The sequence below is a fragment of the Drosophila suzukii genome, chromosome 3 (assembly GCF_043229965.1).
Source record: "Drosophila suzukii chromosome 3, CBGP_Dsuzu_IsoJpt1.0, whole genome shotgun sequence".
Classification (NCBI taxonomy): domain Eukaryota; kingdom Metazoa; phylum Arthropoda; class Insecta; order Diptera; family Drosophilidae; genus Drosophila; species Drosophila suzukii.
In genome coordinates, this window is record NC_092082.1 from 65,160,057 (window position 1) to 65,177,004 (window position 16,948).

The 16,948-nt window shown below is 42.0% G+C and overlaps 3 protein-coding genes across 10 annotated transcripts in view; 1 reads left to right on the forward strand and 2 right to left on the reverse strand.

Annotated features, from left to right (window-relative positions):
• The window catches only part of Alh (coiled coil domain containing protein Alhambra), a 31,733-nt gene extending 17,917 nt beyond the window's left edge, over positions 1-13,816 (reverse strand). For 4 of the 8 annotated variants that reach the window (XM_070996208.1, XM_070996211.1, XM_070996210.1 and 1 more), the window contains exons 1-4: positions 10,914-11,392; positions 10,587-10,783; positions 9,092-10,527; positions 8,565-8,655 (exon numbers count right to left, since the gene is read on the reverse strand). In XM_070996208.1, the coding sequence (XP_070852309.1) occupies positions 8,565-8,655; positions 9,092-10,527; positions 10,587-10,783; positions 10,914-11,268 (2,079 nt within the window). In that variant the 5' untranslated portion in view covers positions 11,269-11,392. Of the gene's footprint in view, positions 1-8,564; positions 8,656-9,064; positions 10,528-10,586; positions 10,784-10,913; positions 11,393-13,263; positions 13,418-13,517 lie in introns of those variants that run through there. The other 4 variants (XM_070996209.1, XM_070996206.1, XM_070996213.1 and 1 more) reach the window with 4 other exon arrangements.
• Positions 2,759-7,268, reverse strand: Mlp84B (Muscle LIM protein at 84B). Its single transcript, XM_017068136.4, has 2 exons — positions 7,197-7,268; positions 2,759-5,095 (listed from the first exon to the last, which is right to left on the reverse strand). The coding sequence occupies exon 2, from the start codon at positions 5,014-5,016 to the stop codon at positions 3,529-3,531; it is 1,488 nt and encodes a 495-aa protein (XP_016923625.1). The 5' UTR covers positions 5,017-5,095; positions 7,197-7,268; the 3' UTR covers positions 2,759-3,528.
• Positions 13,817-14,331: 515 nt separating the features above from the next.
• Positions 14,332-16,903, forward strand: LOC139352155 (secernin-3). The gene is made up of 3 exons (XM_070996223.1): positions 14,332-14,606; positions 14,674-14,858; positions 15,815-16,903. The coding sequence occupies exons 1-3, from the start codon at positions 14,460-14,462 to the stop codon at positions 16,539-16,541; spliced, it is 1,059 nt and encodes a 352-aa protein (XP_070852324.1). The 5' UTR covers positions 14,332-14,459; the 3' UTR covers positions 16,542-16,903.
• The last annotated feature ends 45 nt before the right edge of the window (positions 16,904-16,948 follow it).

Consider the following 16,948-nt stretch of genomic DNA (forward strand, 5'->3'; position numbering starts at 1 on the left):
GTGTGTGCAGCACTCAAGGAATCAAATGAATTGTGCAAATATTGATCCAGGCAACGTTTTTAGCTTTGCACACGCCACTAAGCAAACCCATTTAGTACGCACTATTGATCATCAAGAGAAAAACAGCAGGGTAAGTTCAACCGTTTCAAAAATCAAATTAAAACAAAAATGTCAACAGCCAAATATTTGAACAAGTGGCAGTTGAGCAGGCCGTAAGAGTATTATAATAGGGGTGAGACTAACTGAAATTATAACAGCTCTATTAGACCAGAAATATGTGTAAATTTCAGTTTCCTAACGACAGTGTTAAATATGATAAAGATATAAAATGACAAATTTTCTTCTATGTTATAAATACATATTCCCTTTGTAAATGTATGTATTTTGTATCTTCTTTATACTGTTACTCTCAAATCAGAAAACTCTTAACTTAAAATGTAAAATTGAATTTAAATGACAACATTAATAAATAAACGTCAAAAATAAAACCATAATTAATAAATTGATGGTATATGCATGCCTTTAAAACACATTTACGGCTCTGTAACTGTACCGAAAGATAAATCTAGAGACCTTCGTCAAGAGTCACCGAAAAAAGGAATAAAAAGGCGACACGTGTCGCACCCAAGAATTTGTCAAATTCAGGCAACACGCGACTCGGAGGTTCGCTAAAAACTCAACAACCCGCACGCACCCATATAAGGTGTTGTTGCTCGGGTGACCCGGCTTTTTCAAGGAAAGGAACTCGCCAACGAAGCGGGTGAGTTAAATTAATTGCCCCAGGAAAAACGTATTTGTCGATGTGAGTTTTATGGCTATTTAAGAGGAACTGGCCAAATGAAATGCACATCAAACGGCTAACTTACGGAGGCAAGATCATAAAATAAACCCTCAGCCGTGTGAGGGTGTGGTAAAATGTAGTTTTATTGCATGCATATAAGGCAGTCAGCACGTGTAATTCCCAGTTTTTTCCCTCGACATTTGACAACCGCTCATAATTGAAACAGTCAAGAGGAACAAAAATTATAAATTATCACCCGCCCATCAGCGGGTAGATTTTAAAACACAGACTTTCCACCACTATCGAAGGGCAGGGTACCCATACCACCGCAACAATATTGAAAAGCCAGCTTGAGGTCCTTCCGTTTCCTGATTTTTTGTTTGCTTCCCAGTTCTCAGACAACCCCCCATGGTTCAATTTGGACTTCACAATCGGTGGCTAGAATGAAACTAGGCAGTGAGTCGCTCAAAACTGTCAGTCTGTGGCCAAACGGTTCCGTTTCGATGCGGTTCCATTCTAACCCCCGCCGAATTGTGGGACAATTTAGTTCGTAATGTGAAATCAATAAGTTGCCCATTAAATGCATGCCAGTCACGTAATGCAATAGATATCATGTATATTTGATTGCACATTGTGTCATTACCAGAGCAATCGAATGTGTCACTTCCTGATTTAATCAATCAATCGCCTTTTCTGTAACATCTCAAAGCGGTCGAGTAGGTAAACAAACCCCCTGGAAAACCTTGCACTCGTCTTCCGCGAACCGAAAATCAACACAACCACATGTTCTCTATCCCAGTGTTATAGTCATATTCGATCCGGTATACAAATAGTCGCAGACTTCAACAAGGCATAAATCTATTCGCACCATTGAACGCCCGAAATTAAACATTAATAACGTACTAGAAAAGCCATATCGAATAAAATATATCTCCCAGTATATTTAGAGATCATCGGCGTAGTCAGCAAAAAAATATTCGTGCTCTGGTTGCTCGTCAATTCTTGTGTTTTTGAAGTGCCGTGTGTCATATGCGAAACAATTTCAAAAACGAATCACTCGAAAATAGACGCTGACTCTGAAGGTCTATAAATATTCTCGCCAATGCGAAACAAAAACTAACATAAACACACCTGGCAGAAGGCGATTTATTTAATATTTATGAGTGAGAAAAATATATTAAAACAAAAAATAATTCATTTAGTTTGGCAAGCCCCATGGCAACGTATTTTCGTGGTCAACGTCACGGAGCATAAGAGATACCTATAGATCTACGGTTGGGATGCCGGGGAATTAATAGAAATGTGAATAATGCCTGCAAGTGGATGTGGGATGTGTCAAAAAACATATAGTTCCTAAGTGCGCGACTTTATTTTGAGGGGTGGGTTCCTTAAAGTGCATTAGAAATAAGCACTTTGCTTTCGGGTTGTGAAAACACTCTCTTGAGTGACTCACACATTATACAACACTATCAGCAGGCACGTGTTATAAATATTATAATATAACTAAGTATTTTTGTCAACAATATATTGGAATCGAACGATCTCTTAAAATTTTCTCTTGAGTGAGAGTTTTGAGTGGTGTGAAAAGCTTTTGGGTCAGCTGTGTTAGGCATTTTGGCATCATATTTATATTTAGAAAATCATTTGGATACGGTTATGGAACATTTCGAATGTTTTTCTCGAGAGGCCAATACACACATCCAAGGATTTATTCCTGTACGTATGTATATAGAGAACTTTTTGTGCGTATGTTGAGCAATTATTTTTCACGATGTTTGTCGGCCGAACTGGCTATATATAGACCAGATGAGGTGGCTCAATTCGAACCGAATCCCCCGAAACAAACTGAATTGAACTCAACCCAAACACCCACCCACTGGTCATTCCAACCAGGTAGCCATCCATTTAAATGCAGAATTCTCAGGTATGCACACCCAATTAAATCAATTAAAACTACGAAAAACCATTTCGAAATCATTTTGTTTTCATGGAACCCACTGGGGCATATATTATTGGATGTTATGTGTGTGTGTATGCAGAATATGTATGCTGATATATATAAATATTTTATATCTGCCATGGCTCGCATAGGAATCAGAATGCAAGAGATTAGATGGGTGAGAAATCATTCAAACATCATTATAAATAATCAGATTTCATAAGTATAACGTATGAACTAAATCAGCTAAATATACAACATCATATCTTTCATCATTGTTCGTCGTAAGAGTATATAAAATTTGTCAATTTGCACAAGGTATGCTTTTTGGGTATTTCGGTTTGGAGCATATAAGACATACTTGGCTGATCATCGAAAATAGTTAAAAATACAAAAGAGTAATAACGACTTTGGCTCGCAGTAGTCGCTTCCTTCGTTTGTGCGGTGACTGTACCTGCAGAAAGTTTAGCCTTTCTCGCTGTGGTTAATGTCGCTTAGTTCGTTAGTCAGTTTTCGATGGTTAGTTTCGCTTTGAGTCGTAAGTTCTTTTGGTTTCAGTTTTAAGTTTTCAAGTTTTTTTTTTCATTTATTCTTTTTCTTGTTTTCATATTAAACTTATTCTCACATAACCTAAAGAAATATGGTTTGCATTCACTGCATCGTTGATCAAAAATCGTTGGAAGCAAAACGAAGACTAAGTTAGCTAATTTCAGGGATAGTTAGTTAAAACAGACAGGTCATTAGACAAAAGTATCGGAACGGTTCACAGACATGGATGTGGGTTTCGATAAGGTATACATAAACTCGTTTAGAACGTTGTCAAAGCGCCCGCGCCCAGACCGTAGCCCACACCCTTGGGTCCGAAGTTGCGGCCGTAGCAGGCTCGGCAGTAGATGTCGCCGTCGGGTCCATCGTTCAGATTCGTCGAGTCCAGCGATTTGCGGCAGTCCGAGCAGTAGAAGCACCTCTTGTGCCAGATCCTGGTCTTGCTGATCATCTGCTCGGCGGCGAACACGGCGAAACCGCATCGCGGGCATCCGCCTGAGGTCTTCGCTCCGGCCAGAGGACGGCCATCTGGGAACTGAATGGTGCTTTCGCCACTGGTGGACACCAGGGTGGGGGCATGGCCGTAGCCGAAGCCCTTGGGTCCGAAGAGCTTTCCGTAGCAGGCACGGCAGTGGATGTCGCCATCGGGTCCATCGCAGGCCAGAACCGAGTCCAATGGCCGGTGGCAGTCGGTGCAGTTGTAGCACTTCTTGTGCCACACCTTGCCCTTGGACAGCTGCTGCTCGGCGGCGAACACGGCTCCTCCGCATCGGGGGCATCCCTCGCCCTCACGAGCCTTGATCGACGTCGTGTCCGCGTTGTAGAAGGGCCTGTTGGCGCTGATCTGATCCTCGGTCAGGCCATCCGTCTGCAGGAAGCCAGAGCCGCAGGCGAATCCATAGCCGTGGGGTCCCCACTTCTTGCCGTAGCAGGTGCGGCAGTAGACATCCTTATCGGGACCATCGCTGGCATTGATCGAGTCCAGCGTCTTGTGGCAGTCCTTGCAGTTGAAGCACTTCTTGTGCCACTCCCGGCCCTTGGAGAGCTTCTGCTCGGCGGCGTAGACCATGCCACCGCATCGGGGGCAACCCTCACCCGGACGGGCTTGGATCTTGTCCACATCGATGGCGGCACGGATTTGGGGTGCTCCGTCGTCGTGAGCATAGCAATCAGACTGCAGGGCACCACCGCCCTGGCCATAACCATAGCCCTTGGGTCCAAACTTCTTGGCATAGCAGCCCTTGCAGTAGATGTTCTTGTCCGGAGCCTCGCAGCACAGGATCGAGTCCAGACCCTTCTTGCAGGTGCCGCACTTGAAGCACTCCTTGTGCCAGCCGCGTCCACGGGCAAGCATCTGTTCGGCGGCGTACACATAGCCTCCGCAACGGGGACATCCCTCACCTTCGGGGGCACGAGCAATGGCCCTGGGTTCCAGACGGGCTCCGTTCCTCACAGATGGCCCATCGCCGTTCTCGCGCAGGAACTGTGAACCATTGTCCATGGAGAGAGTGCCCGCTCCAGTACCGAATCCGTATCCCTTGGGTCCGTACTTGCGACCGTGACACGTCTTGCAATACAGCTCACGCTCGTGCTCTGTGCAGTTGGTGGAGTCCAGCGATTTGTTGCACATTCCGCACTTGAAGCAGTCCTTGTGGAATGCATATCCGCCAGCCAGACGCTCCTCGGCGGCGTAGACGCTCTTGCCGCAGCGCGGGCACTTGGGGGCCTCGATCGGTTGGAAGGAAGGCATTATGTCTGTTTATCGGTTTAGTTAACGCTATCGAAATGATCTACTCGAGTACAATTACTATACTTATTAAGTTTATTATCTGAAAGTGCAGAAAAAGAACACATAGAGTCGATGGGATCGTGGTGTTAATCCTGCTTTAAAGTGCAGGGCGGAAGTTTCAGTGGTGATAAAAGCGATGGATGTGGCTTTACTTTTAATATTTGGCATTCCTAGAGGTAAACTATATTCTGTTAGAGCATCATAGTAAAAACTTTAAAGTTATACAAACTCTTTGATCGCTTTTACGTTCAGCTATATTTAAAATATTCGAATCCCGACTTTTTAGTTAACCTGGTGGGTTTGTCACTTCATGTGAGTTTCTTTTTGATTTTGTAATTTAAATAGTGACAGAAAACATGACAAAAAGTTTAGGTCAAACATGAACAAGCATTTCTCTGCCTTAATTTGCATAGGCTCTTAGGGATTTTTTATAAAGCACATTTACGAATACCTATCTAATTAGAACGGCTCGTCATTTGCGATTGTTTCTGCTCATGTTTTTAGTATACCATTTAAACTTCAACATGACGGTCGACAATTTTCTCCTCAATTTTCATTATGTAGATCATCTATCAAAATTCTTATCTGTCAGTCGAGACGTCATCGCCTGTGCCAGAAAATTACCCAACCGGACGTATACGTAATACATATATAAGATTTTTATGTTAATGATCAGAAAATAACATCTTTCTCACAACAAAAAATAAAGAAGGAATTTTTGAATCACAGAAAACAGAGGAAAACATGAGCAATAAATGTGTATCTATACAGAATATTTCGATAAAAATAACGCAGACAGGTAGAAAGATTTGGGAAAGCACACACAAAAAATGACCGCCACTATGACAGATATATATCTGGGTGTACTAGAACTGAGTCACAGCTAAAGCAGCACCAATAGATAATCTTTCCTGGCCGGTAATCTGGCTATCTAGCGGTTGCGATGGAGGTCAGGTGTTTTGCAATGGTGGCTGTATGTAATATCGGTTGATAGCTGGCGATGTCTATCTAGCCGATGGGGGTGAAGGTGCACCTATTTGACGGGTTAGAACGGAACCTACAACGCACTTAAACCACACACGGAAGCGCCGAGTACTGAACTGGAAGATTGCTCAAAGCAAACTAGTCTATATAATTGTGAGTGCACACGGCACGGCACGGCGGTCGACTTTTCGCCGCTGCCACCGAGTTTTCCTGCTCAGTTCTGAGTTGAGAAACTTTAGATGCGGCAACACGGAGCAGTTTTCCTTCGATTCATTTCAGTTTTCATCTAATATCGCCAGAGAGTGGGATGGAAATATAATGGTATTGGTTGAGTCTGCGGTTTATCATCTTTTTTTTCGCTTCTTGGTTCGAAAAGTTTTTCATTCCTCGTTCTATATTCGCTTCTTCTTGCCCGTTTTTCACTTCTTTTTTATGTTTGCTATCTTTTGGGGAAAATGTTGTGCGAACATTTTTTCCTCTGGGGGAGCGCATCGCAGATGATCGTAAAGATTGCGTTGCATTTTTTGTTGGGTAGTTCATCAAAGAATAGGACATCTGGGAATTTGTTTGTATCCCCTATTTAATTTAATACTTTAAACAAAAAACTTAAAATTAAACCCTTGCAACGTTTAAGAGTCATTAATTTTGTAGAATTACTAAAAAGGAGCTCTTTTAAAACGATATGTTGCCTTTACGACTGGGTCTTTTTTTTCTAGTATAGCGCATAAAATTGTCTAAAGATAACGACAAAAATAAAGGTAATTCGACTTGTTATGATAAATGATAAAATTCAATCTATCCTGTTCACTATAACGAGGTAAAAAAAAACTCCTTAAAGACAATTTTCATTTCATTGAGTCAAACAGCTGCGGAAAGTTTTTCCACATAAAAAAACGGATTCTATAAATAATAGTGTGTGGGAAAATGCTTCCTCTGTGGAGCCATACATTCCTCTCATTTGTGGGTCAAATTATGGTCCACATTACACACAAGTTCTAAAATTAAACGATCGCTTGACAAACTGTATGTTATTTGCTTCAGTTTATAGCAGCTCTAACCGATATTTTCAGGTGAACACAACACTAAGACTTTGACTTATTGGATTATGTGCGGTTGATGATTAGAGTTTTTCCGTTAGTAGAAGAACTGATATTTACTTTTCGTTCGTAATAATAAGGTTCGCAAGAGAAATATCCTTAATTTTAGTTTAGCTTCGATTAACAACGATTTTCGACTGATCGCGCTGAAAAATTTGTCAAGCGCTTTGAGTCTTCGTCTGCACACGGCACGAAGGCGACGATGTCGCCAGAGAACACGATAGGGATGACTATATAGCCACAACAATAAATATGTTACCGACCAGAACAACAAAACCCAACAAATCACAAAATATCTGCTCTCACGTATATGCCCCTGTATATATAAAATGTGCTTTTATAAATTTTATAAACGAACATTTTCTAGAAGAATATTCCAGGTGGAGGTGCTCATGACAAGGCGAAAATAATGGATGTTGGTGTTTTATTGGATCGACAACATGGTTCAACTGTCTTGTTCAAAGCCACTGTCTGTCTGTCTTTCCGTCCATCGGCACTTCAACAACATCAATAAATTAACATGCGCATTTGCATTTAATTAAAATTCGATAATATTTTACCATGCATTTTTGGTTCAAAAGGAAATTAATGGGGCATGGGTACATCATTGGGCATCAATCAACTAGGAAAAATAGAACCAGACATGGCGAGGACCATATTCGACCAAAAAGTACCCTTCGAGAGAGATACAACATTCATAGAAAGATAGGCAGTACCCAGTAAATTAGTTTTATTACTTAATCGAAGTATCCTTATAAAATTAAATACCTCAAAAAATACATTAGTCCAGCAAAAAATAAATCAAAAAATTTAGATTTTTTAGATTAGATCTAAAATAAATCCGTGTATTTTGTACTCTTACTAAGAGTTTAAAAATAAATCAACCAGGAAACCCCACAATCCAAGAGGTAACATTGAAAAACACGGAATTCTTTGCAAATCCAATCGGGTGTGTAACACCTTTTGTATAATTACCGCGCACCTTGCGCTTTCGACAGAATTTCTTTAAACATTTTTAACATGCATGTGTAATTGCATTTTCCACTTATAAATATGATACGAAAATTGGCAAGGCGCCTGCGTTCAAAACTGTTGATGAGTGAAACAAATATAGTTGTACAAAAACATCTGAATATTCTCTCTATCCTACTCTTTTCGTTAGATCAGAGAACAACTTTATGACATGTTGTACACAAGTGTATAGGATAATGGACAACATCATTCAAGCTGCAACATTGTATTCACGGAAAGAGTGGACGATTTAAGAGATTTTTTAAATAATGAACTCAAGAGATCCCTGAATAAGTGGCTCAAGAGGCAAAAAGCTCATAAATTATTTGACTAATCTTTTGGTACAGTAACAAAATTGTTTATCAGTCTATTTAAAGATTATATTCTTAAAGATAAACAATGAATAATCGAACTCACCCTCTTGGAGCTCTTCTCGATTTCCTTCTCAAAGTCTGTTAGCGGTGTCAGTGCTACATGAACATCTTTGATATCATACCGGGACATTAGGCTGCAGATTCAATGAAAAATGTAATTAGTATAAATAACTTTTTATGAATTTGATGTAAGTAGATAAAGGTCTAATACGAGGTTAGTTTATCATAGTTGTCTACGATTAATCAAAATTAATTTAAATGTGGCTTTTAATTTAAATAAAATTACAAAATATACTCAAAAGGTCGGGTTTCTAAGCAAGATAAAAAAAATGTAAAAGTGCACTGCGAAAACATGTACTAAACATTGTAAAGTTTAGGATTTAATGCCATAAGTTAATTTAGCTCAAACGAAAAATTTAGTTTTATAATATCAACTATGTTAGAAATATGGTTTACAATTTTAACATTGCTATTTCTTTCCTTGAAACCAGACCTCACAACTATTTAACTAACAAATTTTGAAAAATGTGAATTGTATAAGACCTTTTCTTTGCGATTCTCGTTCCCCACCTATTGTTATCGTCAGAGCCAGCTATGGATACATTACTGCTAGACTTGGCAGAGTCTGCCTTTCGTTTTTTCGATGTCGAATTAGAGGAGTTGCCAGAGGAAAGGTTCGTAGATGAGAGATTGCTCGCCGCCGATGACGACGAGCCTCCCTTATTGGTGCTTAAATTAGTGGCTGCACTGGAGGATACGCCACCCAAGCCCTGTGCTACTGCTCCGGTCGAATTGCTCGCAGACGATCCAGCGCCTGATATATTCTCCCTTTCGGAATTCGAGTTATTACCAAATCCGGAGGAATCGTTTAAAGCCGAGTTTGAGGATGTGCTCCCCGTTCTTAATTCCGATCCAAAACCAGAACTACTGGTGCTGAGATGCGGATTGCCCAGACTACTGGCCGACTGTTGCTTTCCGGCTGTGCTTCCACCTCCTGCTCCATTTGTGCTAAGATTATGGGCTTGATTTGAGTGCTCATTGGTTGTGGAGGCAGTGGAGTTAATTCCACTGGCGGCCGAACTGCTCACATGGGTCCCAGTTCCACCCAAGCCACTGCTAGCTGTTGAAGTGGACAAACTGGGCTGGGTGGTTATACTGCTAGTTGTGCTCGTGCTACTGGTGGCACTTGGTACTTGAATAGAGTCTTTGTTCTTCGAAAGCTTTGATGAGGATTTCTCTCGTGTCGACGATGAGTTTGATGATGTTGATGAGGCTGAAGAATTCGAGAAATTGTTATTAGCTGAATGGCTTGCGTTATCTTTTCCATCCTTATCCTTGCTTGAGGTGGATTTGCTTAAACTTTTGCTATGTTTTTCCTTATAGCTACTGCTACTACTGCTCGAACTGCTGGCCGATGATTTTGTGGTGGCTGCTGGCGTCGACGATTGACTGGCCGTCGATTGCGTAGCCCCACTGCTGGAAGCGGCTACGTTTGCTCCACTGGAGCTTCCACCAGCCGCGTTTCCAGCACTGCTGGAAGATCCGCTTCCTACCGCCAGGTTATTGCTTAAATTACTGCTACTATTGCCGATGGTATTACTACCGCCTGGTAGTAAACTGCTTCCAGCTGCCAGATTGCTTGTATTTCCCGAGTGCGCAGAACTCGAGGACGGGTTGGCAGCCACTCCCGTTGAGGACGATGAGCTGCTGCTACTGCTGCTCGACGATTTTCCGGATGTATTGCTCTTGCGCTGCTTGGAGGACGATGAGACGCCACTTCCACTGCCGCTTCCCCCCGAAATTCCAACACTAGAGCTAGCATTCAAAGCACTGCTGCTGCCGCCACCACTGGTACTGCTGCTGGTGATCTTAATGCTCGTCGCTGAAGTCGCTGCAGAGTTCATGGTGGAATCGATTTCCTTCTCGGGCGACGAACACGAATCGGAAGAGGTGTCATGTTGAATGGGTTTATATGGCGGTATGGTTTTGACGTTGCCGCCCTTTTTCTGCAAAGTATCAAGAATTTGAACGGAAAAATCATGAATGCTATCCCTCACATACGCACCAGTTTGCTGTAATGGTGCTGACAGTAGCCGCAGTATTTCACATTATCCAGATAGTTTCCCGCCTCCTCGCAGAGCAAACCAAGGCTCTGGGCACAGGTGACGTGAAACTGCTGCTTGCAGTTTGATTTGTTGCACTGCATACAAGCGCCGACATTGGCACGATTTGGTTTGCCAATCTCCTGGCAAATATAGCAAGCTGAAAAGGTAAAATTTTAGATAACTAAGAGTTGGATCGGGATTATTTTATCGCACTCTAAACCATCACTCACTGGGTAAAGTCAATAAATATAACACAAATTTTACATCATTAAACTTATAACACTCACTCCTTGAATACCGCTCCGTCGGTATTAATGACAATATGATAGGCTCCATGGTGGTCACATTCCCAAATCGCACCTCTGGGATGTATAAAGCGCAGACGACATGGGCCCAGCCACTGTTATCTGTCTTCTTGAGGGCTCCATCCCGCGAGGGGCATAGTTCGCATCGGACCCTAGAGGTTCGCTCCTGGGACTCGCACTTGCGGCAGTACCAGGGTCCCGTGGGAACCGTCACAATGCCGTAGCACGCCTGGTGCACTGCCACCGTACAGTTTTGGCCGTCACAATAGACGAGCGGGTTCTCCGGCCACCCCCGCTCGTCCGAACAAACGCAACATCCGCCCACCATCTCCTTCATATCGTCTAACTTGAACTTTTTAATCTTGACCAGTTTCTTGTTCAAGCTTGTGGAGTGAATGGTGTCGTCTTTGCTGGAGTCAAGCTCCAGTTTTGCATTGAATGAAGACGGAATTTTGTTGGAGCTGTATGGAGTATAAAGAGAGTTAAATTTGATCCACCACTAACAACAGTAACAGTACAAACAATAATCCAAAGTTATTACCATCCCAATATTTTCCGAATTACATTTTCGAGTTTCCCGTTAGGTCATGACTATTAAATAACATTTTTAACTATATGTAAAGTAATCATATAAAACTTCTGTACTTAAGTATTGAGTGGGAGGACAAAACTTGGCGATCCTCTTGGGTCAAGCCGGGTTACAATAAATAGTTGATCTTGGCTGAGAATAGTTTAACTACCGACTGTAACTGTCGATAAGGCAGTAACATTTTCATTCAGACCGTATCTTGACTTTCAGTAATCTCATCCAGCCTAGTTTCAGAACACCCCCAAAGTTGTTTGCTCAAGATGAGGAAGGACGTTCACAATCGAGTAGAGATAAAATGTTTACACCTGAGAAGTCATCGATCTTGAGATTGAGGTTCCAGCCTTTCTCGTTATCGACGATATGCAGCTATCGATGCAGGTGTCAATTGGCAAGGTCATTCGACAATAATAACAACAACAGGCACATAGCTTGTGAAATATTACTTAATAGTGCACATGTATTTACAATTTTACCTTCCCAGTGAGAGCGAGCGAGATGGCACATGGGCTCCATTCGCAAAACATTTACACGCACATACACAATCTCTCAATGTCAAGGTAATTTCGCCGCTGTTTAATAAACCAAGCGAATTTTATGTCGAATCATTTAAATAATGATGACAGTAAACATAAATAGCCGCGATGCCACCGAATATTGATATGATATTTTATCACAGCTATAAAAACCACAAATTCTTTTAGCGTTCCCAAAGCGGGCAACGCACGCACACACACACACTCTCGCAGACGGCATTCCGTGGGCTGGTTCATTGAACTTGAATAAAATGGGCTACCAAAAATAAAACAGGAAAATGCAGCCCTACTCCGACTTCAATTGGAGGCCAATTTGGTCCCACTGTGCGAGCGAGAGCGAATATGTGGGTCGCGGCATCTGCATCTGCCGAGATTTCACAACAATAATAATAATAACAATAATAACGGCATGCGGGTGTTGTTTCTGTTCCATTCATGCATGCGCATCTGTATGCGGGAGAGAAGAGGGCGAAGGAGAGTGTATACCGGGTACCGTTATTGGGTCAGCGTGTTGCCAACTGCCGAAAAACGCAGCCAGCGTGTTGCCAACTGCGCGATAGCTGGAGTTAACGGTGTAAAAGCACACACACTTGGGCACATGAAACGAGGCCGCTCTGCACGTTGCTTTTGTAATGAAGAGCAATGCACTTTCGACGCAAACACACACTCAGACAGAACAGATACATACAGACGCACGCGGGGAGATGCTAGATGTATGTACACAAAAGGCCGGAAAAGGGGGCGCGTTTTTGGGGGGTGGAATGCGGGTGGGTGAACCATGTACTTATACATATACCCCATTTAAAACATCCTTCGGGGGAGTGTTTGGGGACTGGAGGGTGGTTTCTTCCAGTTTCCGCAATTTGCCTCTTAAAGCACTGGTTAAATTTCCGTCAAATTGTGTGTATACACCCGTGGGTTGAATTTATTGATTTTTATGGGCAATTGCTTTAATTTCACTGGCCAGCAGGGCTTTAAAACGTCATCAGCGGTGTGCCACCAAACAAAAAACTAGTTTCACGGCGGGGAAAAATGCGCGCGGTCAAAGTGGTCAAGCAACGCACAACAAAAACAGAAAATATCTCTTTTTTTTCAGGGAGCGGTCCACCGAAAACTTGAAATTCTTCCGACTTTCTTGTTATTTTCACGCAGCGGTTTCTTATTGGCCGCTTACACCCTCACAGAATATTGATTTTCTCAATTTCTTTACCCGAATCGGCACTTGCAATAAACGCTTCTCAGCCCCGCAGCAGTGGCGTTGCGTTTTTCCTGCTTTTCCTTTGGCTTTTCCCAGCACTTTTCACCGCCTCACAGATTTTACAGCCGCCCACGAGTAGCAAACGCACGCAAGTAAAATAATCAACACTCGAAAAAGGCGCTGAACAACACCATCCACCAGCGCAACAACAACACTGAGTGCGCGAGTATTTACAACTACAACAACACCACCAGCACACCACACACCTTGTAACTTGTTTGTTGTTGTTTCGCTCGCACATCGAGAGCGAGCAGTGCGGGCGCGAGAGGGAGACAACACCACCTGCTCTGTATACAAATGCAGCTTAGGTGAAACGAATTTGCTGGCTGCGCGGTTTTTCCAATTGCCCGAATTTCGCGAAAAACATGCAATTCCGAGACGTTGCGCGATTTTAGCTCTCGAAACAGCGATTTTGGAGCATTTTTATGCCGAAACAAGAAAAACCTCGGTTACCAGACGAATAGGTAAATTTCTAGCGATGGGTACTTTCTTAGAGACGGTCAAAAAATGTAGAGATGGGTTAATCTAGGAGCAACTGTATTTTTCCGATTAAAATTATTGGTAAGGCCGTAATTTTAATTAATACACGAAATACAACAAAAGTTTGTATTCTTATTGAATTTTGATTCATATTGCTCTTGATTAAATCTAATAGGCATATTTTACTCCATGTCGTTGTTCTTTTAATGAGTGTAAATTTTTGGTCACACTTGAGTACTTGGCGCAATCTATGAATTGCTTATTTTTTGTTTCAAAACTATTAAAGCGGCTTAGTGCTTCTACTGACTAGATAAACTAAAAATAAACTTGTATTTATTTATGAAAAAAACAATCCTAAAGATATGTCTTCAAACTCAAACCCTCACTAGCTTAAATTATTCCAGTAACAACAAATAGACAATAGCCGTTTAGTAATAAGCAAGGTATAAAATCTATAAAATATATTCAACATTTAAATAATTATAGTTTTGAAAGTATAATTCGAGACCAGCGTTGCCAGATGTGCCAAAGTGCCACCACTATTTTGGCGATACATCGTTCAGTGTTGAACAACGCTCGAGCCCAAACAGCTGTGGGAAAAATCAATTTTGCAACTCCCTCGCATTTTTCTAAAGAAAGTCTTTCTCCGCGAGAAAACCCAGAAAAAAATGACCAACGGAGACTGCTTTGTTGTTTTGCCCGAGAACTGTGCCGAGGGAACGCTGATCATTGGTCGCAATGCAGAAGACGAAAAGAACATAAACGTTGCCTCGGAGGTTTGCTTCTACGACATCGGAGAGGTGTTGGAGGGGAAGGTAAAGAAAGACTCCTCCAAAACGAAGCTCGATCAATGACTCACCACTGAAACACCTCGCCTTTCAGACTGACGGTGGAGCTGCTGTTGAAAGGAGCGGCGATGTCGTGCGCATCATATTGCAGAAACCGCAGCCGGGCCTTTGGGGCGGAGACTTTGGGGCCAACGAACGCGTGGCCGTAGGCCTCACCTGGGCGGCAGGTGAAAATGAGGCCAAGGACAGCGACTGCTTGCTGGGCACGGATATTGTGCGGTACGTTATGAGTTAGCCAATCTCTGGGAGAATCATTGGCAAAACGAATAACTCAATACCTCTAGACTTATGGGAGACAGAACCAGACAGACAGAACCATATACCTGTTAATTGCACTAGTGCATATCAATTAAAATGTTTTTTTTTAAGCACGTTTCGAAACGCAGCTCCGAAGACAGCTCGGTAGCTTAAATAAAACCTAGGAACAATTAATTTTTTTTTAAGTAAAACTAATAAAATACGTTAATAGAATTTTTTTTTTTGGTTCAGGATTAAATTCTCCAACGAGTTCTAAACATATTGTTTTCATAGTAAAATTTTAAGATGCATTCGACAAAACAACGTACAATTTATACAGTACAAATTTTTAATCGAACTGACGACCTTTTATTATCTTTGAAACTTTCTGTTCATCTTTGCTGAATTTCGAAAATTCTGATAATATTTGTGAATATGGCTCTCCTTGTTATTTAATTGATTTTTTATATTTAAATCGTAGAGAGGATCCAAATTTATGGACAATTCTAAGGAATATTGCAAAAGAAACTATATGCCTTGATAAAAAATAATACGAAGAAGAAAAAACCTAGAGAAGAGTATTACCTAGCTAGCGCCCAAATTGTGTAATATATTTATAAAAATTTAAATGGGATTTTGTTTTTATTATCAGTATTATTATCATCTACATGCCAAAAATTATTCAAATCGGACCACTCATTAAAAACTTATGACAAAATATTGTAGACGCTGCTAAGTGGCGACTTGTAATCTCGGAAAAGTCAGTCAGTATGCTTTAGTTGGGTTAGTTTGATTTCTAATAGTAAAGTCTCTCTACTACGGCGTTCTTTTTGGGAACAGAGAGATGCATAACCTTTATTATAATTAGCCTTTCAAGGAACACGGAAGACTAAACATATTATTTTAGACTATACTAATTTTTTAATCTCTATTTTTAGTTTGACTTTGGCTGTGGCCAAAGACGTGGACGATGCTGTAGATCGCATTGGAGCTTTGGTGGCCAGCCACGGCCACGACAACTCCAAACTTAACTTCATAGCTTGTGATGCCGCTGCCGCCTGGTTTGTTAGTTGCTCGGGCAAGGTCTGGGCCGCCGAGAAGTTGGAGGCTAGCTTTATGCGCCTGCCCTCAGGCGGACTGGCGGTGACCACTGTGGTGAACAAGTCAAGCGAGGGACTGGATGAGGCTGCTAGTTTTGCCGCTGCCCACGATGCAGAGGCCCAGGCACCGGCTGAGGATTGGTGTGGACCCAAGCCAGCTGGCGATGGAACATACACCCAGCACGATATGTTTGAGACGCTGCGAGCCGCCAGCAACGCGAGCAGCTCGCGTGCGGCCACCGTTTCGGTGTTGTCGGGCAAAAGAATCTCGTGCCATTGGTTCACCGGCACGCCCAACGCCGCCGAGTCTGTGTTCAAGCCGTTTGTTTTTGCTCCCAAGCCGAGGATCTCGCCGTTGACCCAAGTGCAGGTGGATGCGGACTTGACGCTGCTGCACAAGCTCCACTCGCAACGAAAGCCGGCGGCCTTGGAGCACTTGCGTAGCTTGGAGCGGTCCTGCGTGGACGAGCTGAACAACTACTTCTCTCTGCAGGATCACGCTAGTGACGAGCTGGACGAACTCCTCAAGGACTGTGTCGAGGCGGAGGTCAAGTTCTATCGCTAGACAAACGAATACTATCTATATGGATACTCCAAAAACTAGCTTGCAAGCTCTATTGAGCCTCGGGATTTGACTTGAGCATTCTTATGGCATTACCAAATAGGCTATAGTCGGCAAAACATTTTCTTGTGCAATCTCTTATTGATTTTATTTCCTTTAGTTTTTATGCTTTTGCGTGATATTTAAATTATTATTTATTCTCCTTCAGTGGGCAATCTCTGACTTGAATTTAAAGTATTATTATGTGACATTCCAGGCTTAGTTTAACGATTTACATACTTGCATTAAAATATATATGAATACATACACAAATATACATTATATACTGCTCTCAAATAAACGCATAAAATCTGCATTTATATAAATAGTTCAGATGTTAATCTTTTTTGGATAAATTTTTTTTTGGAATA

Excerpts from the sequence above, each read along its gene's own strand:
- Mlp84B (XM_017068136.4), bottom strand. The coding sequence starts at position 5,016 with ATGCCTTCCTTCCAACCGATCGAGGCCCCCAAGTGCCCGCGCTGCGGC.
- LOC139352155 (XM_070996223.1), top strand. The coding sequence starts at position 14,460 with ATGACCAACGGAGACTGCTTTGTTGTTTTGCCCGAGAACTGTGCCGAG. Across the intron at positions 14,607-14,673 it reads GAGAGGTGTTGGAGGGGAAG|ACTGACGGTGGAGCTGCTGT; the intron begins GTAAAGAAAGAC and ends CTCGCCTTTCAG. Across the intron at positions 14,859-15,814 it reads CTGGGCACGGATATTGTGCG|TTTGACTTTGGCTGTGGCCA; the intron begins GTACGTTATGAG and ends CTCTATTTTTAG.